The 11,856-nt window shown below is 38.8% G+C and overlaps 2 protein-coding genes across 2 annotated transcripts; both read right to left on the bottom strand.

The window, feature by feature from the left end:
* Nucleotides 1-1,573: 1,573 nt before the first annotated feature.
* On the bottom strand, nt 1,574-3,825 carry LOC104091444 (high affinity nitrate transporter 2.4-like). The gene is made up of 3 exons (XM_009596776.4): nt 2,905-3,825; nt 2,679-2,794; nt 1,574-2,555 (listed from the first exon to the last, which is right to left on the bottom strand). Exons 1-3 carry the CDS (start codon nt 3,712-3,714, stop codon nt 1,889-1,891), a joined length of 1,593 nt encoding a protein of 530 aa, XP_009595071.1. The 5' UTR covers nt 3,715-3,825; the 3' UTR covers nt 1,574-1,888.
* Nucleotides 3,826-10,643: 6,818 nt separating this feature from the next.
* Nucleotides 10,644-11,615, bottom strand: LOC138894370 (secreted RxLR effector protein 161-like). Its single transcript, XM_070179065.1, has 2 exons — nt 11,106-11,615; nt 10,644-10,763 (listed from the first exon to the last, which is right to left on the bottom strand). Exons 1-2 carry the CDS (start codon nt 11,613-11,615, stop codon nt 10,644-10,646), a joined length of 630 nt encoding a protein of 209 aa, XP_070035166.1.
* Between the last annotated feature and the right edge of the window lie 241 nt (nt 11,616-11,856).

Here is an 11,856-nt window from a genome sequence, read left to right as displayed (position 1 = left end):
AATCATTCACCCGACTGATAAGCCTATGGGCTACTTTTTATTTCGAGTTCGAGCAAGCACTCACTCGACCACTAAGCCTACAGGATACTTCGACCGTTATGCCTACGGGCTACATTGCATCGAGTTCGAATCATTCACTCGACTGATAAGCCTACATGCTACTTTTTATTTCGAGTTTGATCAAGAATTCACTCGACCACTAAGCCTACGGGCTACTTCGACCATTACGCCTACGGGCTGCATTGCATCGAGTTCGAATCATTCACTCGACGACTAAAGCCTACGGGATACTTTTATTTTGAGTTCGAGCAAGCACTCACTCAACTATTACGCCTGCGGATTATATTTCTTTGAGTTCGAATCATTAACTCAACTAATAAGCCCAAGGGCTATGTCACTTCGAACAATCAATCATAGAGACTATGAAGTACAAATTTGATTGAATTGTTAAGATTCTTATGAAAACATTTGTAAGGCACGCATAAAGTCTTCACAAATCGGCCAAAGTTGTCTATATACAAATATTTCTACATGATTGATTACAAACATAAAAAATTATGAACTAAGATTCCTGATCATCCTCAGGGGCGTTTGCTTCTCTGTCAGGCTCTCCCACATCCTCGGATCCTTTCTTGCTACCATCATCATCATCATCATCTCCATCAGAAGCCAAGGCTTCAGTTTTAGCTTCGAGCTCTTTAGCCTTTTTTATTTCTTCAGTAAGGTCGAAACCTCGAGCATGTATCTCCTAGAGGGTTCCCTCGGAGACCTACATTTAGCAAGTTCGGAAATCCAATGTGCTCGAGTATCGGCAATGTTCGCCGCCTCTCGTGTCTCCATCTAAGCAGCCTCGGCATCAGCCCAATACACGGCAATGGACTTATCCGCCAAGATTTTTGACGACTCAACCTTCGCCTTGGCTTCGGCAAGTTGGGCTTCAAGCTCCTCGATCCTCTTAGCTTTAGCCGAACCCTTTTTCTTAAAGTTTCAAAGCTGAACATCAGCCGATAATAAGTTGGTCAAAATGGTCTCTTTTTCCGCAGCCAGGCGATCGATAGTCTCCTTCCACCGATTACATTCAGCTTTGATTTGATCGACTTCTTCCCAAAGTGACCCGATCTTTTCAACCTATTGCTGCAGCTGAGACAACGAAGGGTTAACTTCCACAGTCGAGTCAAACCCATACTTTAACAGAACGAGGCTCGCCTGCTTATCAAGCTCGGTCTCTTCTTCACGAGCCTTAGCCAAATCTGCTTGGAGGTCCTTTATAGCCTCGTCCTTTTGGCTGCAAAGAAGCCATAGGGCGTCTCTCTCCCCCCGAGACCTTTTGAAGCTCGACCTCACACTGGCTAAGGTCGACTGTTCATCATTGTCATTCTCATAATCAAAATACTCATGTTGTTATCTTTATGTCAAAAGGTATTACGTATTATTAAAACAATATATAAATTTAACATTATCCGATTTTTCGGGTAAATATAACTATAAACTATAATTGATTAGTATCATTTTTAATCAGCCACTAGGAGAGGAAAAACAATTCACAAACTTCTGTATATTAAACCAACTGGAATAAATGATCAAGGCCCTTCTTAGAAGTCAAAAGTTTTATTAATATTACTTTTGAATCTACAACAGCCCATTGGTTCATAGAATATTCAGATGTAAAAAGCAAGAGGAAACATACACAATGCGTCATATATATACTTCATTACAAAAACAACATACAACTTATAATTAAGTAGATTCCCAAAAAAAAAAAAAAAAAAAAAGAAGAAGAAGAAAAATCAAGATACATTCATTAAAAATATTTGCTTATTGAGACTCGTGGAATAAGAGATTGACAATGATCCATCCCCTTAGAGAAAAGTACTAAAATAGGAGAAAGTCAGACACGATTAGGCGTTAAATTTGGAGGAGTAGGTGCTGATCCCACGCGCTTGCCACGTTCCGATCGACAGTTCTCGGCGAACTTCAAGCTGTTTTGGTGCATACCTTTCTGCCTCTCAGCTTCGGTGTACTCTGCGGCATAATAATGTTCCTCACTTCCCTTAACTGGGTCTTTGGTTGGTGGAAAAAACATGCTTCCCCATTGTGGGAAATGACAGAAAGTCACAGGAAGAGTGCACCCTATGATCATTAATCCCATGTAAGTTAGCCCTGTTGCTGTCGAGTATTTTGAGCTCGTGAAGAACAACAGTTGGGTCAATCCAGAACCGAAATTGCCTCCAGCTCCAGTCATACCCGAGATTATACCTAATGATCGGCGAGAAATGAAGGGAATAATGCCGAATGTTGCACCACATGCAGCTTGAGCACCAATAGAGAAAAGGATCATGAATGTGACGGCTATGGGCAGGGAATTCGAACGCCCCAACAGCACGCAGAATACTCCTCCCAGTGTTTGTAGTATCCAAAGGGCCCAAAGTCTGCCTCTCATGCCGAATCTTTTGGCTGCATAATCTGAAGAAAATCCTCCGAATGGACGAGCTAATAAATTAGCCATACCAAATGTAGCTGCAATAATTCCCGCTGTGTGAAGCTTTAGATCAAATCTGTACGTTTTTACACTATTAGTTAGTAATGCATTTTTACCATATACCAACTAAAATGTTTCTAATTCCTCTTCATATGGACAATTATATTGTAATTGTGTTTAATACATATAAGAAAAAAACCTGTCGAAGAAGTACTCTGCAATTACGTTGTCCGTAGACAGTTCAACTCCCATAGAGTATCCGTAGAGTAGGACAAAGATCCATGTCCTGTAGTTTGTTGCAGCGTACCACAATATCTGAAATAGCAAAAACGTAAAGTATGTTAGCTAAAATCTTCTCCCTTAAAAAAAAAAGAATTTTCTTTTTTTAAGAGATGAAAGAGTCTTAGTGTAATCGGAGTACTAACGTTGGAGAATTTATCTTTAGAAACACCACCCTTCTTCTGTAAATCACCACGGTTCCCATCAGGCAAATCTTGGCCAAGAGTCAACACCAAAATACCCATCACAACATGAAGCCAGCCAGGAATGAAAAATGCAATTCTCCAAGCAGTGAATGGAGTTGCTCCTGCTCTTCTTATTATATCATACAGAATTGGCATAATAAGTTGAGTCGCACCACCACCCATATTTCCCCATCCTGCAGCTGTCCCATTGACAAGTCCTATAATCTGACTATTAAACATAGTACTCATCCAATATTGGCACGACACAAATGTTGCTAGCGAGAATCCGATCATGAACCGGACAGCAACATATCCTCCAGCCGATGACACAAATGACATGCAAAATACAGTTGGGGCTGACAACATAATCAGAAATGCACAGCCATATCTTGGCCCTAACATATCACAAACTGCACCCATAACAAGCCTAGATAAAATACTTCCAGAAACGGAAGCAACTCCGGCATTACCAACATCCATTTTGGTTAAATTAAGGTTGTCCCTAATGATAGGAACTAAAGGGGCAGCGGCAAAAGTTGAAACAAAACAAGTGAAGAAAGAAATCCAGGATAGCTGGAAAGTAAGACCATGAGGCTTTGAAAATGAATAGAACTTAAAAACCTTGGCTTTGTGTTCAGTATCAACTGGTACTGAAAATTTTGCAGTGGTATCAGTTGGCACCATCGGAGAAGCCACTGAGAAAGCAAGAACTGGCTCTCTACCAGTGACTCCATGCATGGAACTCCCTGGTTCTCCCTCAATATCACCCATTTTTTTCTTATGGAAAAAAACTGATTGAAATGTTAAAAGTAAAATTGATGTGTTTGTTTCCAAGAAGGTGCAGAGAGGGAGTGTTTATATAGGTATCAAAGAGTTGACATTGGTGTAATTAAGGCAAGTGATTGGGGATTCCCTATGGCTATATTCCGTTTTTGGAGGATTTAAATATTTGATTAAGGAATCCATTTCGCCGCATCTGAATATGAATAGGGCGACCTTATGGTATATCCCAAAGGTTCACTGACCATTCTCGGTATCTTCATTAATTAGTTGGAGTACTACTATACCATATTTAAACTTAAGTTACGTTACCCTTTTGAGTTTTGACTTTGAAGTATGGAACCAGTCTTTCGCAATTAGCAGAACTTCTTATTTAGGCCACTCAATCATACTTGACAACTTTACAACGAATTTAAGTTATACACGATGGTATTAAGATATTTTACACACGATCAGTTTAACCTATTATAACGTTTATTATCATTTTTATCGTTGTTAATACACTTATTGTAGGGATTTATCTAAAATTACCTTATAAATAACAATATGCTACACTGTCAACATAAAATTTACATTCTCTGTCATTACAAGTACTCGATACAATAGTTGAAGTGTGAGCAAACTGAGTCTAATATTGTGATTAAAAGAACATTATATATTTGGTTGTGGGTTGAAAGATCACTAACTCTCATACATTGCATTTGGGAGATTCTGTCTCCATTCATTTACCCATGCGGATTTTTCATCTTTTCTTTTTAAAAGCACATCCAACCACTCGGCAAGTGACTCCAACAAGGTTGGAAAAGAGAGGGAGTACAAAAAAGAACGGCTCATATTAATCACACTTAAACTAGTACGTACAAAAGGTAAGTAGTAGAGAAAAAGAGGTCAAAAACGCACTAATAGCTGTTAAAATAATGGCTGGTGTTAATTGCAGTCAAATAAGCTATGTGTATAATGGGAGGAAAGGTCACTCTTTCCTTATACTTTTCAAATGGAGTAATATAAAACTTAATTTCATAGAGCAATTATTAGACAAATTAGTCTTCTTTCCCACGTATTTCCTTATTTAAATGCAGATGCAGAGATCTACAACAACTAGTTCCAAGGTCAAATGGCAGACTGTTAGATATTTTTGCTAATAACAAGCTGTTGAGTAATCTTTAATAAGTATTATATTTTTGGGTATGCTAAGGAGATGGAGACAGAAACTATTAGTATCATGATAATTTACCTTAGCCTTTGAGAAGTTCATAGAGTTTCAATTATTGTGAATTATTTAGAAGACTCTTTAAGACGATGACCTGGTAAATTGTTGGAAATCAAGTGGATGACACACTTAATTAATTTAATTATGTGTATCATTCTTATATACATTTCTCAAAGATTCAATTATATATATATTATTGAATAGTCCTCTCTCTAATCGGCAGAAATAGGGCACCATTATAAGTCCTAGCCATGATGATCAGATCGATTGGTTATTGGCAGGAGACAGATAAGGGAATGTTTGACAACATTATATAGAACGTCTTTAATTTGGTTAGCATCCTGATTATATTACGAATCTATAATGAAATACAAGCTCAGAGATTTCTCATTCAAAAACATATATTGAATTATTATCTGCCACTTTTTTCAGTTATTCGAAGGGACAAATTTATATATGTCATAATAAATACAACAAAAAAAATTCATTTAAGAAAAGTTCAATTATGCTTATTTTCCTTTAAATTGAGCAAAGGTAAAATTGTTTAAATGTGATCTGTAGGTCACGAATTCTAGTAGTGAATTCAACCACCAATCTTGTAACTGAGGAAACTCAGTTGTCATACCTCTGCTCGTGTTTTCTTCCATGTCCCTTTCCCTGAGCAGTTCAACAGCTAGTAGATTGACGAACTAAGCTTTCAGTTTCCAAATAAATGCTTTCTCATTGAACTACCAGTGAATAACTGCAAGGTCAAATGTCTTTTCATCTCATATAATAGCCGTTGCATAGTTCGCTATATTCATGAGAGCTGAGGACTTCTGAAGCTCTAAAATTTGGTTTTCCATATTTGTGCTAAAATTGGCTGTTCCTTTTTGAAAATGATGTGTTAATTAGAGTTCGAATAAAATATAACAATGATTATTTTAATCAAGTAGCTTCAGATTCTATACTACATAAAATTAAGATAGTGACTTTGTTGTAATTTCTATGCAGCTTGCTGCAAATCATAGTTAATGTGACGACCGAGACGGAGACGGAAAGGTTTAATGAGGGAAGATAAAAATGGACTAATGGACTTCTAGGTTGTCATGCTTTTAAAAAAGGGGTAAAAAGGGGGAGGATATGAGATTGACCTTAGACGGATCTTACGTCATGAAATTAAAGAGGAAAAAATAAGGAATAATACGTAATTATCCGGTGGGGTATAACCATTTTGTCATGTGTACCCTTTATCTTTGTTAGGGACTTATGACCCCTCTATACCATGTTTGAAGTGAAATTATTATCCCATTTTTTTAAGAGCATCGGTTTCACACAAATATATAAAACATACGCGTCTACAAGGTGATGCTACGTCATTTTTTAATATAGTTTTTATTTTCTTTTTAATCACTATTTTTTCATTTTACCTTTTATGTCTTTTCTCTCTTTTTCTATCATTTTTTTTCTCTTCTTCTCCTATAACCTCTATCAAGGTTTTTTCGCCATACCACCACCATTATTGCCGTAGCCACCACCTCTTGTTCTTCCCCAATCTCCTACCCCCAACCCCTTTCTCCTTTTTCTCCAACTAAACCCATCATCGAATCACCCCATCCCCCTCAAATTCGTCAGTGTTAGTACATTATCTTTGGCTCCAACTCGAAGGCTCAATCTTTGATTTTGATACTCAAATCAGTCCCCAATTTTCGTTTCTTCTTGGGCTTTAAGAAATCAAAGTAGGAAAGGTTGGGATACGTTAAATATTAATTAACCAAAACAAAAATAAAACAAAAAAAGATGATAGAATTTAAGGGTCCACCAAACTATATAGAGAATCAAGTTCTCTATAAGTTCTCACATATATAAGTTTCCATTAAAACCACGCACACTGCAGTGAGTAAATGACAGGAGAAATTTTACGTGGAAAATTCTCAGCTCAACGGGATTAAAAATCACGACCTACCCTTGTAGCATTTCAACTTCACTACTGAGAAACTTTCAGATTACAAACTATGTAACCTAGGGATTAACCTCTTAATCCCTCACTAACTTGTAACACTCTATTACAAGTCACTTTATAATAACTCTATTACAAAGACTTTACAATTCGACTAACTCTAGCCAAGATACAAACACAAGGGTTTATGATTTACAAAGGGTTTCCTACGCAATGCTTCTAAACAAGCTAAGTAGGAATTACAATTGAAGAACTATTACAAAGTTAGAACTCAACTAAGGACATACAATAACATGATATGGGGAACTAGCCCGTAGTAGTGTTGTTCTTTGTTCTTGATGCACTTGATAATCGTTCTCTTGATGATCAATCACAGAGAGTGTGCTTGAGTAAATTCTCTAAGTGTTTACAATATTTGTTTTACCTTCCTTTATGTTAATAATGCATTTGTGATATCACTAGGATGATGTAAGCAATGTAGGTAAAAGACACTCTCTATAAAGTTGACTGCTGCACTGTTTTTGCACTGTAGCGTGTGCAGCCAGTAACTTTACAGCTGGGGCAGTTGAGTTGTGCAGTTTCTTCGGGAAGCGGTAGCTATATGTTCCTTATGTTGTTCCTTTGACTCTGAAGAGTTAAACCATATCCCAAGCTGGAAGGTTTTGATCTTAAGGTCTTGAGGATGTGTAACAAGTTCCTTATCTGATTCTTGACAGTAAGTTTGTTAGATCATCAAAGCATAACAGGGATATACATATAGCCTATCAATTTTCCCCTTTTTAATGATGACAAACTTATAATTCATGTTCCCCCTAAGAACCAGTATTTTCTGAATTCTCCCTGAGTCTGTTTCCCATCCTGTTCCCCTGAATTATTTTTCCCCCTTTTGGCATCATAAAAAGATTAGTAACAGGCTTATAGCAAAAAGAAGTCTAGCTTATGTTAACTCATGCCACTTGTGTGCACACAAAATGACTAAACACAGAGCATAAAGACAAGGCATATACAGCAAAAAGGGAAAATCTTCCATTAAACAATTTGGATTTGAAAACAGGGAGCAGAGTCAATATTACTGACAACCATCCACAATTCAGAACAACAATAACAAATACCACAAACATAAACAAAAAAAAAACTAATCATAGGAAACTAATACTTAAGACTTGACACTAAGGGGACATTGTTTAGGTAGCACTAGAAGGAGAGATCTTAGAGGCAGAGGCAAGGGTTTTGAGGATGAGATCCATTCGAGCATCTACCGACATTTGCTCATTGAGAAATTTCTCTTTCAGGTCCTCCACCTGCTTCTTGGGCTCAACATTCTCCTTGGTTAGACGAGCAACCTCTTCACTTTGAAAGATACTGGAACCAGGTGCCTCCTAAAGCTGACTCAACTGACTCTCAAGAATAGCATTCCTTGCTTTCAACTGCCTTATCTCAGTAGTAGCACTATTCTGAGCGTTGATCAACTGAGAAATGGTAGAAGTGCTTCCAACTCCTCCAGCCTTATTAATACACTCACATTCTTCTAGAATGGAATTGGAGAAAGTTTGCTTCTTAGTGCCCAGTTTAGCTTGTCCCAGAGGAACCTTGAAGTACTCAAGGACCTTGGTGAGAAGGAACCCATAAGGCAGCCCATAAGGCAACCCATGATTACCATCTTTAAAATCTACCACTTTCTGCATGTGCTCTATCATGATCACAGGCAGGTTGATGGTAGTGAAGTTGTCCAATGCTTCCATGAAGAATAGGCCTACACGAGAAGTGATAGATCTTCTCTCAGCATGAGGGAGCAAGACCTTGTTCACCATCTCAAATAGCAGTTCGTACATTGGAAGGAGGGCCTTCTTCTGTACCTGTTTCCTTCAAGATGGCATTTTTGAAATTTTGAGAACAAGATCCTAGAACACTAGACAGCCCTTCAGCAGGCACACCCAGAATAGATCCCAACAAAGCAAAGTCCATTACCATGTCAACTCCATTCACCAGCACGCAAATATGATCATCATCAACTTTAAAGAGGTCGGAATAGAAACTTTGAACTTCCTCATCATACACCTTTGGAGCATCACTTGTGAACAAATGTGTCCACTATTGAAACTCACAAATTTCAACCAGTTGTCTCACACCAGCCTCCTCCAAAATGTCAGGGGCAAATGTGCGGGCCCATAGCACCTTTTGATTCATCAACTTCTTTTTCCCAGCACTCATTGGATCACCAACTGTGGCCTTCTTTGATGAATCAGATTCCTCATCAGTGGAAGCTTTTCTCTTAGCAGACTTGCGAACATTCTTTCCTTTTTCATCAGACTTCGCACACTTTTCACCCAATTCTTCCATCACCCTGGCAGTAGGCCGCAGACTCTTCTACTGACTTATCACCAGATTCTTTCACCACATTTTAACTAGCGACAATATTATCAGACGTGTTCAGACTTTCAGCAGACACAGAAGATCCCCTTTTAGGCTTGGGGAGACCATGCTTTTGTGAGCGCTTTCTAGTCAAGGAACCAGGTTCCTCTTCTACTTCATCATCCACATTCACAATTGGCACTGGTTTCTCACTCACAACTTTCCCATCTTTCACTAATTTTATTCTCTTTGACTTAGTTTGGTTGTTCTTAAGCACAGACTCAAGAGCCTACTTCATTTGCAACCTTGTAGTAGTTCGCTTAGGAGTACACTCTTGAGCAACCATTGGTCTACGCCTAGTCAAGCTAGCAATTGGCATATCATCAGAATCCTCTTCACTGTCCCCAATTACTTCTACAAAACCAGATCTCATCTCAAGCATAACCACAGACAAAGGCTCAGCATCGAAACGAGGGGAGGGAGCAAGATCAATATTGACCTAGGGCTCTTGAGAGGATCCTTGAGTTGGATCCTCTGAGGAGGGATCAGGTCCCTTATTTGGGACCCCAGTAGTATTGTCATGTGCCGATTATTCAACAGGCACAAGCTCTCTACCCTCTACCACAACCTTAGACTTTCCCCTAGAGCCTCATATCCATCTGTACTTCCTTCTATAACAACCCCTTCATTAGTTATATATAACATGTTCTCTATTACTTCTTTCTCTTGTAACTCCATTGAAATCGCAGAAGAAGAAGAAGTTGTACCTGTAGGCTCAAGATTGGGAACTGAAGCATTCTCAGAACCAGCAGTTGGATCTACATTTAAGCCTTCATCCAAAGGAAGACTAGAGATTTCCTGATTCTCTTCTTCATCAATAGGACCATTTTCACCCAGTTTTTTCGGTGAGGTAGGAGGAGATCTTGTAACCACAAATCTTCTAGGAGTTGAGATTTTGCGACTCCTATGATAACCAGAACTCGATTGGATAGGAGAGGAGACGGAGTGTGGGGGTGACTCTGCCCTAGGGTTTTTTCTAGAGGTGGTGTTGAGGGAGGAGTCTAATATCGATGTTTGAATGGCTGAGGACTCAATGGGGGTGTCACTTGGGACACTTGAGGTTTCGTGATTTTTAACCATGGAGAGAAGTGATGAGTTGAGGAGAAGAGATGGGTAGTTTGAAAAGGATAAAGAAGAAGGAAAATCTTAACGTTTAATGTGAGGAGTTGTGACAGTGATGGATGTATTTAAGATTGATGAGGGACCAATTAGGAAAAGGCGACAGTTTTGGTAGTCTGGTCGATTTCTAACGGGTGAGACGTTTGGGTTCAGAAGACGCAAAGAAAAGAAACTGACACACTGATGACGTGGCACTTGTTTTAACCGTTCAAAATTGTGTAAGAGAGAACAGAGAAATTACTATCCTGTGTCAGGAGAACCAGGTTCCCTGACTAATCTTACATCTGTAAGCTTTGCCCTTTTTACCAGCACGTACTGCATCAACTGCCTATTTGCTCTATAATCATCATGTGTGTATACCTGTAACGGTATAGAGATGAGTTAGATTTTGCCAGAAAATACTTTTTAGCTAATTTTACTTGAACATTTCTTTCATAGCCAATCATCGAGGGACCAGGTTCTCAGTTGGGTTTAATCAACCCAGTGCCAGACGATTTCTTTCAAAATGTTCTCTACTCAAGGGCCTTGGTAAATATGTCTGCAATCTGATCTTCTGTGTTGCATAATTTTATGCAAAATGAGCCCCTTTTCAACATTGTCTCTAAGGAAGTGGTGACGCACACCAATGTGCTTGGTTATCTTATGTTGGACTGGATTTTTGGCCATATTGAGTGCACTTGTATTGTCGCATAGGAGAGGCACACAATCTGAGAACACTCCAAAGTCTTCCAGTTGCTGCTTGATCCACAACAATTGAGCACAGCAAGAAGCAGTTGCTATATATTCTGCTTCTACAGTTGAGAGTGCCACTGAGTTTTGCTTCCTTGTACCCCATAAGATTAGGCAAGAATCCAGGAAATGTACCATTCCAAACGTGCTTTTCCTATCCACCAGATATCCTGCATAATCAGCGTCAGCATACCCAATAAGATCAAAGTTGTCACCTGAGGGATAGTAGAGAACCAGGTCATGCGTTCCTTTGAGATATCTCAATATTCTCTTGGCAGCCTTCAGATGAGATTCATTTGGATTAGATTGAAATCTTGCACAGATACCCACGTCAAACACAATGTCTAGTATGCTTGCAGTGAGATACAAGAGTGGCCATATAATCCCTCTATACATGGCCTGATTTACAAGGGAACCAGGTTCATCCATGTCTAGACGAGTAGTTGTGGCAATAGGAGTGTCAATAACTTTTGATGCTTCCATCTCAAACCTTTTCGGCTGCTCCTTGATGTACTTCTGTTGACTTATTCATGTCCCCTTTTGAGATTGCCTCACTTGAAGTCCCAGGAAAAAATTTAATTCTCCCATCATACTCATCTCGAACTCACTCCCCATGAGTTTTGTAAACTCTTCACAAAGAGATTCAGCTATGGCTCCGAAAATGATATTATCAACATATATTTGAACAATGAGTAACTTCCTCCCTCGTTTCTTCAGAAAAAGA

The sequence above is a fragment of the Nicotiana tomentosiformis genome, chromosome 6 (genome assembly GCF_000390325.3).
Source record: "Nicotiana tomentosiformis chromosome 6, ASM39032v3, whole genome shotgun sequence".
Lineage (NCBI taxonomy): Eukaryota > Viridiplantae > Streptophyta > Magnoliopsida > Solanales > Solanaceae > Nicotiana > Nicotiana tomentosiformis.
Note: the sequence above shows the minus strand (reverse complement) of the source record. Positions and strands in the feature narration are given on the sequence as shown.